Below are 13,168 nucleotides of genomic sequence, written 5' to 3'. Positions count from 1 at the left end.
CTAACACATGGGATGCCCTGGTCAAGGTCCTGCTGGCATCACAGGGTCATGTAACCTCCCTGAGCCTCACTTTCCATGTCTGTATAATGGGGAAAATAACCCCAACAGGTCTCTCATTGCAACTGAGATAAAGTTCAATGGAGCTTAGTTCTAGCTGCTTCTTCTCTAAGGGGTCTTTGGGAGGTCCTAGATTTAGAAGATGGGGAGTGGAAGAGGCTAACCCAGTCTGGTTTGAGGTCTGCACTTCTCCCAAGACCCCGGCCTGGCAGCACCCCCTGCCCCACTGCTAGCCAGCCCTGACTCCGGCCCCAGCTCGGAAGGGACATTGATCAGGGTAGAGGTGAGCTCAGGTGCGGGTCTCCACCTGAGGACTGGGCAAGAGAGGTGGGTGCCTCCAGTGCCCGGAGCCCCCCAGCCCCAAGGGTCGGCCCGGTGACCTCATTGCTCTCATGCACTTCGTGGTCGATGAGCTGCAGCAGGAACCATGTGACGTTGCGCAGGATAAAGGTGGTGATCAAATTCCAGTGAATCACGTTCCGCAGACAGCGGATACTCCTGTGGGAGGTAGGGGGTCAGGCAGGATTGGGAGTGAGATGAGCAGGGCTCTGCCTGGGGTCAGGAAACAACTGGGACTGGCACCCCCCGCCCCCACCCACCAGGCCAGGTAAGAGACTCAGCCTCTGATGAAGGCAGGGCTGCCCCAGGAGCCACATTCCCCCTGTGGTGGCCGCAGTGGGATCTCTCTGAGCCAGCCCCGGCACCTCCCCCAGACCCCTCTGTCCACTGGCTTCAGGGCCCCGCCCCACCCTCTGGGAGGGGTGAAGGGGGAGCTGTGGGGGAAGGGGCAGGGAAAAGCAGCAGGCCATGAGGGGGTTTGGGGAACTCACCGCAGGGCCAGGAAAAGCAGGAAGGCAGCCACGAGGGCGGCCACAGAAACACAGTGACCCAGGTAGTTGACCACGAGGGCGATGTGGTAGTGCAGGTCGTACTTCCTCTGCTGGACAGACAGATAGACACACAGGCAGACGGAGGCATGGGGCACACAGAGGCTGGAGCTGGCCACTCCAGTATGGCCCCCTTGTGTGTCCTGAGCTTGAAGGCAGAAGTGACTTTAAGTGTCATCACCACATCTGGCTCCTAGCGCTCACTCCCGTTGGCTGCGGGTGGCTCTTGGTACAGGCAGACAAATGGCTGCAGTCAGACCCCCCGATGTTTCCCAGAATATGCCTGACATGATATCTCGAGATTTTATTGTCTTTTTAACTCTGGACAGGGAGTTGCCACAGCTGTGTTTAATCTCAGCTCAGACCTTCGCTGGCTGAGTGACTGAGGGCGAGTGGATTTACATTTCCGGACCTCAGTTTTGACATCTGTATAATGGGGCCATCCTGCTGTCCTGCCTCAGAAGCAGCAGGCTTGGGGAAGTCTGGAGGATGCCCTGCGATCTGTCTGTTCCTGATGCAGCAACAAGGGGGCGCAATGTCCATAGAGAACTTAAGAACAATATTAACACCAAATAAAAGCCCGTCTCCTTTATATGATCACTATGTGCTGGCAATTGTAAACAGAGGCAGGTAAAATACTCCTTCTTTCCAGGGCAGGCTACCCCTGACCCCACGCCCACCATGGTTTGCCGCTGCTCAGAGGGGCTGAGAGAGGACAGAGGTCGGGGGGGGAGTCTCCTTCTTTATGACCCATCTCACTTGCCTCTCCCATGGCCCCACCATGGATCCACTTTGGCTCACATTTTGTAGCATCCCTTTCTCAGGGTAGCTCAACCTTTTCCCTATGAACCTGGACTTCTTGGGGAGAGTTGCAGACTCACTGGGGGCTATAATGGTGAATGAGGAGGGGGGTGGCCATGGGGTGTGTCCTTTTGGGTCAGGAGCGAGGTGTAGCTTTGAAGGGGAGGAGGTCGGCTCTGCACACAGCCTGGAGCCCAATTCCAGAGCAAGGGGGGCTGCTGAGGTGTGAGCAGGACCCAGATCCCCTTGGGGCCCAGCCTTCCGGAGGCTGTACTTGTTTCCAGATGTAGGCACATAATCAGCATGCTAGATGGGGAAACTGAGGCCCAGAGGAGGAGGAAGGAAGTCACACAGTCGGTTAGATGTTTGGGACATGGGTCACAATGTCATTCCCTTCTTGTGTCACATGCTAGAGATGGTTGCATCTTCTGCCAGCCAGAGCTCTCCCAAAGGTGGAGGTCTGTGTCCCCCTTCTCTCCTGTAGTGTCACTGAGCAGGGCATAGGACGTGGAGGCAGGGGGAAGAAGTGCAAAAAGGTATGGCTGGGCTGCACAAGGACTGGTTCTGTCACCCTTAGGATGCTCTATGCTCAACCTGAGTCCTGATACCTGTACACGGATGAGGGATGTGCAAGGTGGGGGCCACTCACCTTATCATCCAAAATGGGCTCACACTGTGAGTAGTTGATCCGTGAAGCCCACGTCCCATTCTCCAAGCACTCTCGATAGGCATTCCCTACAAAAGATGCCAACCACCAAGAGGCAGGTCACTCCCTTTCTCAAGAACACTTCCTGGCTCCCAGGTGCCCATGGGATAAGGTTCATACTTCTCAGCCTCTCTAGGCCAGGAAACACAACACACATTTAAAAGTTCACAGAAGGGGCACCTGGGTGGCTCAGTGGGTTAAAGCCTCTGCCTTCGGCTCGGGTCATGATCCCAGGCTGCTGGGATCCAGTCCCACATCGAACTCTCTGCTTGGTGGGGAGCCTGCTTCCCACTCGCCCTCTGCCTGCCTCTCTGCCTACTTGTGATTTCTGTCTGTCAAATAAATAAATATTTTTTTGAAAACAATAAAAGTTCACAGGAAAGTCATTTAGGTGAAAATTGTGCAAAAGGCTTACCACACATGGTAGCTAAAATGCAGAATAAGACCCATCTTTTATACACTCTTTGACTAGCGTTTTGTATACCTCATTTAATTTTGTTTGGAAGGGAACCTGACTGGGAGCCCTGGATGTGCCTGCAGATTTGCTGCTGTCCACACACCAAATTCCCATTCTTCTCCCATTTTATTTATTATTATTATTTTTAAAATATTTTGTTTATTTTATTTGACAGAGAGTGAGAGAGTACATGAGCAGGGGGAGCAGCAGAGGGAAAGGGAGAAGCAGACTCACGGCCGAGCAGGAGCCTGACGCAGGACTTGATCCCAGGACCCTGGGATCATGACCCAAGGCGAAGGCAGCTGCCTAACTGACTAAGCCGCCCAGGTGCCTGTCTTCTCTCACTTTATACACAGGCGATCTGTACTAATTCCCAGCAGCAGTTCTGTTTAACACAGAGTGGCCGCTCACCAGACCGCTCTTGATACGCTCATTCCTTCAGTCCTCCCAGCAACCCCCTGAGTAATGGTAACCCATTTTACAGAAGGGGAAACTAAGGCACAAAAAGATTAACCTACTTGTCAAAAGCTGTAGAAATGAGAAGGGGTAGAGCCAGGATTCAAATCCAGAAGGTCTGGCTTCAGTTTGCATGTTCTAAACCCCTTGTTACCAAGCAGTGGGACACAGGAACATGGGACACCTGGGGAAGCGGGACTGTGTTTCCGACCTTGAGCTGCGGCTGCCTGCGAGAGCACTGTGTGAGATCTCTTGGTGTCTGACAGGAGTCTGCCCAGACTCTTCAGAGCACCAGTGTCTCATGGACACAAGTGCAGGCTCCACCCTGGGGGAACGCAGGAAGATCAGAGAAATGCTCATCTTTCCTGAGCATCTTTCATCTTTCTTGAAAACTGAGCTTGACTGTAAGTCCTAGCTCCCAAGCCACCACCTCCAGGTAGCCCACACTCAACCTCCAGCCAGGACGAACCTCCCGCCTGAGAACTCCAGAGCCCTTTGCCAGCCTCTGCTTTGCACCATGAATGTGAAAGTGATCTCCCCTACTTCCTTACAAATTCTGAATGATCTGTGTTTGGGGGTGACTTATGCTGGCTTTTTCAGCTCTCTGGCTAATGGGCAGTTATGTGTGGATTTTCTTTTGGGTTGCAGTCAGATATATACTACAAAGCTAATTAAAATAAGTAGCTCCCAGAACAGAGAGTCATAGAGCTGGAGGGGGAAACAGATAGCTTCTGGAAACAATGAGTTCTGAAATAATTAAGTTACTTAAAAAACCCACTTCTGTTGAGCTGACAATGAGTTCAAAGCAGTGGGATTCAGGGAGCACTTGTTGAGGAGCAGAAACAATGGGGGAGATTCTATTAGCTTAATTGTTTTTTAATTTGGTGCACTGAGCTCAGACAGTCTTCAAGCTCAGGGTTGTTACTGGCCTAAGGATGCCGCCCTGGCCCTGGTGGGAGTCGAGATGATCTTGACCCCAAAGTGAGGACACCAACCCCTTACCCCAAAACATGGCACCCTCACCCACTCTTGGGTTTTCTCCTTCCTCAGGGCTGTTTTACTACAGAAAGAGAAATTTCTACGGTTAAGAGAACCCGATGCATAGGGTTAGTGATGTTACTGAACTGAAGGTCAGAGTGCGGGGTGAGTCTATTAGACCTATGTAAAGGTATCTGGGGGAGGGCTGGTCCTTTTGTAAAATGAATAATCCTTTACAGATAAGGGTTTAGGGTCTTTCTCAACCGGCTTGTCTGAGGTGAGACAGGTCCTGACCCTGGCTCTGTTTCAAAGGTCAGAACATTTATCTTCTAAGGATGTGTTCATAGATGTTATCCAGCTTTCCTGGAGTTCAGTGCTAAGCCCTTTCCTCCAGGAAGGCCTCTTTGATTGCTCCCATCTCACAGATTTCTCTCTCCTGAATCCCCGACTCCACCCCACCCAAGAGTCCCAAGAGCCTGAGCCTCACACTTCATCACTTGCTCTTACCCTGGCCCGAGTTGTTTTGGAGCGCGAGTCTGGTCTGACTGATCGGTGTGGGGCTAACCAAAGACAGGAACTCAGAATACTTTCCCGAGTATGATATCTCATGATGGTAATAAGCATGGGGAGGGCCTGAGGAGGGAGGGAGTCATGGTAGAGATGCTGCAAATCTGAGACCTTCCTGGTCCCTTACGTCAATGCCTACCAGGGGTACCAAATCTTATGACTTCTCTATCCTGGCTTTCCTTTTCTGGAAGACACCCCCCTCTGCCACCACTCCACATGGCACTTGGCATTTGCCTTGGAGGCCTGGCACATAGCCAGCTCTGTGCCGAACCCCCCCACTCTGAAACACCCTCCTCACTCTCACTGACAAACCCCTTCCTATCTTCTAAACCATAGGTCAAGCATCCTCTCCTCCCGCAGGCTTCCCCAGCAGCCCAGGCATTCAAGCCATCTCTTTTTTTTTCCTCTAACTGCCTCCTCGAGGGCTTGCCATCTCCCGAAACATGGGCCTTCACATTTGACTGTCCTTGAGCCCCACCAACACAACCCTGTGCCGTCACATCCAGCCCACCCACACCCCCACCTCCAGCCCACACACGCCCTACTTTAGTGAGGCCAGTTTCACAAAGCAAAATTCATCTTGACCACAGCTATGATATTCTTCCTCCTCTTCTATTCTAATGAATTCTATTTATTTTCTATACAAATGCTGGTCATGACTCACGAATTTGACTTCACCATCCACTATGGTGCTCTGACCCATAGTTTGAAAACCAAACATCAAGTTTAGAGCATAATTCACTAAGGGTTTCATCTTTTTGGACCTGATCCTTTTTTTTTTTTTTCCTTTGCTTACTGAACTTAAGCTCCCTGGGGACAGACAGGTAGGCAGAGACCATATGGGCGTCCCTGGGTTTCCCGCAGGAATTAGCCATGAAGTACATATTGGCTGCAACAAACGAACTCAGATGTGCCAATACCTTGGAAAGCAGGGTCTGAGCTGTGGGATGTGGTGGTGGAAGGGGGCTCCCCTCTGGGGGCTCAATCGTGCCTGGAGATGAGGTTCTGGCTGCAGACTCCAGGTACCAGAGGCCTGGAAGACAGATGTGCCCAGCTCTTTGGGGGAGCTCGCTAATGAAGACACTGTGCCCTCAAGCACAGCTTTGGACAGGAGAGAGTAAGACAGAGTAAGACAGAAGAGTCCCCCCTCCCCAACCTGGAAACCATGGGAGGATGGGCACGCAAAATCTGAGGGCAGGTGGCCGGACCAGAATCTCAGAGCTGGATGCGGTGAGGTCCGTGCCTGTTGCCACAGCAACCCAAGTGCCCCTGCCAAAGATCGATACCAGTGTTGTGTGGTGTGGCCTGCCAGGGGCGTTAGGGTCTGAAGGATGCAAGCAGGGTCCTCTCGTGCAAGGCTCTGTGGCCTGGGAATACTGCTCCCTATTTCCCGCAGTGTGCCAGGCTTCTTCCCCCAAGTGTCCCTGTCCTGTCAAAAGCCCCCATACCGTGGCCTGTCCCTCTTTCAGATGCCGATCCCTTTCTGATGAGAGCTCCTGGTTCAGACAGTCATCTAAGTGGTTCAGAAGCCTGGCTGTGAGAAGAGGGGGGTTGCTCTTCTAGCTGGCTGGCAGGCTAAGTGACCTTAGCTAAGTCCCTGCCCTCTTGGCCTCAGTTTCTCCTCTCAGTTAAAGTGATGTACATGGTACATGATGTTCTCCCCCCAGCTTGTGTTCCCTCTCTTGCTGAGTCTCTCTCTGTCAAACAAATAAATAAAATCTTAAAAAAAATAAAGTGATGTACATCATTTCTCAAAGAGGTTATTGGCATCTCAGGTAGATTGGTTATCTGTTGTGTAGGACTTTCAGCCTGCTGAACCCAGTACTACCCTCGAGCTATGTGACAACTCCAAACGTCCCTGTAGCACTTTCAGGTGCTCCCTACGTGGGCACTTCTATGTCTGACAATCTAACTGCAAGGCATGGGAGACAGAGACCACAAGGGACCATTTTTGGGTGACGGTTATGGGGGAAAGATTGTAAGAGGCAGGTGGGGCACAGGGAGTGAGTGGGATTGGTGGAGGGGGTGGATATCTGGGGAAAACGGCAAGAAGTTAGGTCAAGTAATGCTGGCAGGGAGGTGGAAAGGGCCAGAAGCACTATTCACTGAAGGAATGAGGTCACTGTGCACGACAGGAATTTTCAGCACCATGGACAGCAGAGTGATACCACTCCCCGCCAAAGCATGTGGATGGCCTTGGAGAGCTCCTGGAACACCGCCCTCGGGTCTTCATTCATCACACTGATTTGTGAGGCTCTTCAGGCCCAGCTTCAGCCCCAGCTTCTCCAGGTGCTTTCATGGCTATTCCACTCCCTGAGGGTTCCTCTGCTCCCTGGTGGGCTAGGACTGTTCTTTCCCAGCTAGCTCAGGGGGATGGGAGTGGGGAAGGCTTAGGCTGCCCTCTCCTCTGGCCCTTCCCTAAGAACTACCCAGACTGAGTACACAGGGGCTCAGGACAGACTGAGGTGGTCCTGTTGTCTACATGACTAACTCTGAATGAGGATGAGAGGCTCAGAGCAGGCCGAGAAGACAGTCTGCCACCTTGGGCGCCCAGGCTCTGCCAAACTGCACAGCAAATGCCCAACAGTCTTACCTGCAGGAGGCACCTAGGTCTCCCACACAGGCCACAGGGAGGCTGAGCCCTGCTGTCAGAAGGGCTGCACTGTGAGTACAATCCCACACAGGGTAGGGGCTCTCAGTCCCAAACCACAAAGCTGCAGTCCGGCATCTTCCTACTGCCGGCAAGAAAGCCTCCCCTGGTCCCAGGAAAGCATCCTGGGATCTGAGTCAGCAGGCATCTTCCTGGGAATATAAGAGGGGGAGACAGCTTCTCCCTCATTTGGTCTGGAGGGGCCCAAAGAGGGACAGTGACATGCTGGGGGTCACCAAACCACCGTGTTCTAGAAGATGCAGCAAACTGTGCCATGCCTGCAGTGTCTTAGCAACTTCATGTCCAGATCCCTGGGGCAGAAAATGCCCGCGGGGCCAGATACCCCACCCTCAAACCCCCTTACTGACTTTCCCTGGGAGGTGATGGCCATGATCTTCCTGTCCTGGCTTGAAGCCCTGCTGGGAAATCTTTGCCTTTCACCTTGGTCACCTTTCTTATCTTTTATGGAAAAAATATCTCTACTGGCTGGTTGAGGCGATGATGCTGTGGGGCATGACAAGTTGCTCTTTGTGTCCAGTTAAAACACCATCTGGGGGAGTGCTGGTCATGGTGCCAACAGCGTAGTTTTCCAAGCTTCCCAAACAAGGCGCTTCTCCCCGAGTCAACACCCCTGCATTGCTTAGATGCTGTGGCAATGGACCAGAGCTGGTCTGCTCTGGGGCCCAGCTGGGACATTTCCTGTCTGGGTCTGATCACAGCCCTCTGGGGGTGGGGGTGGCTGCTGGGGTTGCTCCTCCAAGCTCCGAACCAGCTTGACCTGGAAGGAATGCTGGGTTGAGGGACTGGAAACCTGCCATCATCAACACAAACCCCAGGTTGGGAGGGGCCTCCCCAGGACCAGCTGCTTAGGACATCTGGAGTGAGAGACAGGGAACTTCTAGTCCATTTCTTCAGTATTGTGTGCACATTGCTCTCAGAGCCCCAATGGTCCATCTGGACCTCCGAAAACCCTCAGCTCCCTATTTCCAAAGGACTTTCCGCTCATGATGCCTTTCCGTCCCTGAGAGGCGTGGGAGGGGGAAATGTCTATACTTACAGCAGACAGTGGGGAAACTGAGTCAGGGAGGCACAGAGCTGCTTCATGCAGCCCACACGGGGCCCATGAAACAGGGAAGAGGTGTGACTGGAATCCAGCTCATTGTGTGAGACCATGGTCCTCCCCAGGGTTGATGCAAGTGGGAGGAGATGCCTACCACCCAGCTCCAGCCTCTGTGGTGCGGGGCTGCCTCCTGACAGTCATCCCTAGCAATGCTCAATGGGCTTGTCGCCATGATGCCAGCCTGCAACCCGCACAGGGAAGCAGGGAGGAGAAGGCGAACAGGGGACCCCTCAGGCAGAGACTGCCATGGAAAAGAGGAACATCAATGTTGGGGGACCATGAGAACTTGCCAAGCTCCCCCCGCCACCTAATATAGAGATACCGAGACCCAAATTGGAGAAAGACCTGCCCAAAGGTGAGATAAGCAGTCCGTGGCCTGGCCAGAATTACAACCGGCTTTCAACCAGTTTCTGTGAAGTAATGTGGGGTGGAGACATCTTCAAGGGGAATCCTATGTCCCCTCTTTACTGACAATGGCATTGCTCTGGAGGGCCAAGGATCTGCCTCTCTCTGGAGGCCTCTGGGATCAGACCTTCCCTCCCACTGCCCCCTCCCACAGCAGCACCCAGGGGCCACAGACTTGTGGTGGCTCTCAGAGATGACAGATCACACCACCCAGAACGAGGACAATCATCCTTGCCGTGAGCAGGACCCTCAAGGACATGATGCCGAGAACACAAATTCTGCTTTTCCTGGGCCTTATTCTTTACTCACCCTGCTGGCAGCGCTCCAGGTGTCCATGGGAACCCCCAGCAGCTGCATCTCCCCAGTTGTGACAGGACCTCACAAGGACAACATATTTTCTGTCCCCTTCACCCAGATGAGGACACTGGGACCTGTATGAGGGGGGACCTCTCTGTTCCTCGGTGAATCAGGGCACAGCCAGGACTTAGATCTGCCTTCCTGGATCTGCATCTGGGTTCCTCTTGTTCTCCCTCACCCCAATCGCCACAGGTGTAACAGGAGCTCCCCACCAGGCTCTGGAGGACCTGGCTTTGGATGGGTAGATGGCACTTGGGGTCCTTGGGGACGGTCCCTGAGAGTCACTGGAGTAGGGCTTTGCTGTGGGGTTTCAGACTCTGCAGGTGGTTGCTTGGGACTGGGGGTTGGGCAGGAAAGGGTGCTGAAGTTCTGACTTTACTGAGTAGGAAGGAGGAGAGGGGAAGGGCAAGGTTAAAGTTCTCAGGCAGCCTGGATTTAGATCTCAAAGGTACATCCTGAAAATCAAGCAGTGTCCCCCTCAGAATATTCCGTTCCTGCACCGTGGGGCTATGGGCAAGCAGCCGGCAACACTACCACCAGCAGAACTGAGGCCTGTGGCCTGGACTGGTGTTCAAAGCCTCCATGACCTATTCCCTCTACCACGTCTCCTCTCCATCTGTTCGCACTCTCCCTTCCAGCTGGTACATCACTGGCCCAGTTTTTCAAGACCCTCTCCAACACTTCCTCTGTGAAGTCTTTCCAGCTTACCTTCCGCTCCTTTTGGAATCAACCTCCCCCCCAAGAGCTCCTACAATCGTGACTGTGCTATTTCATTTAAGAGCCATTATCAGAAAGCTCTTTTCAGGAGTCTTTCTCTCTCAGGATGCCTGGAGAGCTCAGTCGATTAAGCATCTGACTCTTGATTTCAGCTCAGGTCATGATCTCAGGGTTGTGAGGTGGAGCCTGGCGTCAGGTTCCACTCTGAGTGTGGAGCCTGCTTGGGATTCTCTCTCTCCCTCTGCCTTCTGCCCACTAGTGCACGCTCTCTCTCTAAACAAATAAAGTCTTTTTTTTCTTTTTTAAAAAGATTTTATCCATTCACCTGACAGAGAGAGATCACAAGTAGGCAGAGAGGCAGGCTGAGAGTGAGAGGGAAGCAGGCTCCCTGCCGAGCAGAGAGCCCGATGCGGGACTCGATCCCAGGACCCTGAGATCATGACCTGAGCCAAAGGCAGAGGCTTAACCACTGAGCCACCCAGGCGCCCCCCCCCCCCCCTTTTTAAGTCTCTCTCTCTCTCTCTCTTTCCCTCTAGAATAGGAGCCCCTGGAAAACTCAGGTCTTTCTCATGTTTGAAGAGCTTGTTTCTAGTAAAGAGAGGGCAGTACTCTCACGAACCCAGTGAGAGGTGAGATGGGCAGGAAGAGGACGTGTGAGCAGCTGGAGGATTCCTGGGAAGAGAGCGAGGGAGATCAGGAGTGGTGGCACCCTTGGTCCTCTCAGAGATGAAGGGTCCTCAGGCAAGGGACAGCTGAGACATCACTGTCGTGCTGCCCGGCTGCCCAGGTCTAGGCATGCAAGGTGGAAAAATGCTAGAGCATGGGCCAAGAGTTTTCGGAACCAGCACTGGCCATTCGGTGCCCTGGCTCTCTGCGGGACCCTAGGGAAGTGTCTTGTCCTTTCTGGGCTGGTCATTTTACACCCCTAAGCAACAGGGGAGGGGAGGGCAGCACTCGAACAGGAGGCCTTGCAGCTGGGAAGTTCCAGAATGTCTGGATGGCCAGAGGGGTATCCACTCTGCTCAGTCTCTCTTCCCTCCTCCTCCTCTTCGCCAAACCCTCAGTGATGGCCAGGTATGTCCCACTTTCCCTCTCTCCCAGCAAGAAAACCATTTTTACACAGGGTTAACTTCTTGCCCCTGGGACTCAGGGGTCCAGATGTGAATAGGTCTCACTTGGGGATGGAGAAGGTAGACCTGAGTTTTTAGATTCCCAGCTTCTATTTCCTCAGTCTAGAGGGGAGGCTCTATTTGGAACCCTCCCTGAGGCTCATACCCTCATATGACACAAATGTGGAGCCTCCACTGCTCTAAGACCTTCAAGAACTGCTCCCAAGAACCTCCTCCAGGAAGTTTTCGAGGAATGCTCCAGGGCCCACCAAGCCCCTCTTTCCAATCCCTGACTATTGGTTTGTGTGAGTCTGGTCTTGAGGCAGCCTGGGATTCTCTGAGGGCAGGGTTTAGCCTTTCTTATCACCATGTCTCCCCAGGGCTGAAGAGGGGATTTCTACAGAAGCAGGCTGACCCAGTGGGAAGATGCCCCTGGCTGGAGACCACATAGTTTATGTGTTTCCAACACAAGCCATGCTTCAGCCCATCTCTAGAGTGGGTTCTGGGCAGTACGGACCCCCAGGGCTCCCCATGGGTTTAGGTCGGGTGGAGTGTTTTTTTCCCTGCTTGTCCTGGCAGATGCCTCAGTACACATGGGCCCTGAAGTTGCCAACAGGACATGGTGGGAGCCTGAGAGCAAGAGACTGAAGCTGAGCCATGCTGGATTTAGCAATTCTGCAGGGGGAACATGGGCCCCATGTCGGAGGGGACAGCCCCCCCAGGCCCCAGGAACAGGTAGGAGGAGGTGTTTGAACAGGGAGAATAAAATGAGGAGGAGGGAGAGAGAGAGGACTTCGGGAGAATGGAGGGGAGCGGGTGGGGAGGGGAAGGGAGAAATGGAGGGAGGAAGAGCGCTGGAGAAGGAGGATTGAGGGAGGCAAGGAGGAAGAGAGAAGACAGCAGAGATAGAAAACAAGAGAGAAACTGGAAAGACAGAAACATAGACACAGAAAGAAACAGAGAGAAAATACATCCAAAGACAAAGCTGGAGCCACACATAGAGAGAAACACAGACCGAGATAGGGAGACGCACAGACACGCGCACACGGACATGGGCTCAGGATGGTGGGAGGCGGCAGGAAATGGAGTATATTGCCTACTTCGGGCTAGTCCGTTTCCTTTCTCCTTGCAGACAGGGACACTGAGGCCCAGGAAGGGGATCAGACTTGCTCCAGTGGACACTGTGTATAGACATTATGATAGAATTTGAATCTGCATCTCATATGGCCTCCAAGAAACCTGGGGGAAGGCAGAGGCCACCTCCTGCCCCAGAACTGAAATGCCGAGCCCTCACCTTCCTGAGCCAGGGTGTGTGACCTAGAGCCCCCCATATTCTCCCGCCCCATCAGAGGCACCTACGCCCAGAACATTAGTGAGCTGGGGATCCACAAAATAGAGACAGGGAGAAAGGCTCCCAGCGGCCACTGCAGGAAGCTTCAGCATCCTGGGAGGTTGGTGGCAGCAGGACTGTGGCCCAGCTGGTGGCCAGGTCGCACTCAGGGAGAGCAGAGTTCCCTTACTGGGTCAGCTCTGCCCTGAGCTCTTGGGTAGGGGCCCCAAATCTGGTTCTCCAGCCCACTCGGTGATGCCACAAGCTCCTTGATATCTTGTCAACTAATCCGTTCTCTGTTTAAGCCAACACAGTTGTTTTCTGAGAGGCAGCAGAGCCGGAGTTGGAATCCTTATGCTGTTACAAGTCGTGTGGCTTTCAGAAAGTCAATTAACTTCTCTTTGCCTCCATTTCCCTGTGTATCGTATGAGGATAATACTACACCTCCATTAAAGTGTTAGCGTGAAGATTAATGAGTTAACACAGGTCAAATGACGACACAGGCCCATGGAACCTGGGCCACAGAAATGTGGGCGGTGGAGAGAACCCTGGAGGGAACTTGGACATACAG

The 13,168-nt window shown here is 53.2% G+C and overlaps 1 protein-coding gene across 2 annotated transcripts in view; it reads right to left on the bottom strand.

Annotated features, from left to right (window-relative positions):
- Positions 1-13,168, bottom strand: part of CRHR2 (corticotropin releasing hormone receptor 2) — a 29,772-nt gene that overhangs the window by 12,421 nt on the left and 4,183 nt on the right. Inside the window, exons 3-5 of one of the 2 annotated variants that reach the window (XM_046020808.1) lie at positions 2,395-2,480; positions 888-997; positions 438-555 (exon numbers count right to left, since the gene is read on the bottom strand). In XM_046020808.1, coding sequence (XP_045876764.1) covers positions 438-555; positions 888-997; positions 2,395-2,480 — 314 coding nt within the window. The remainder of the gene's footprint in view (positions 1-437; positions 556-887; positions 998-2,394; positions 2,481-13,168) is intronic. The other variant, XM_046020809.1, reaches the window with a different exon arrangement.

This window comes from Meles meles, chromosome 10 (genome assembly GCF_922984935.1).
Source record: "Meles meles chromosome 10, mMelMel3.1 paternal haplotype, whole genome shotgun sequence".
NCBI classification, from domain to species: domain Eukaryota; kingdom Metazoa; phylum Chordata; class Mammalia; order Carnivora; family Mustelidae; genus Meles; species Meles meles.
This window is presented reverse-complemented; position numbering and strand designations above follow the sequence as displayed.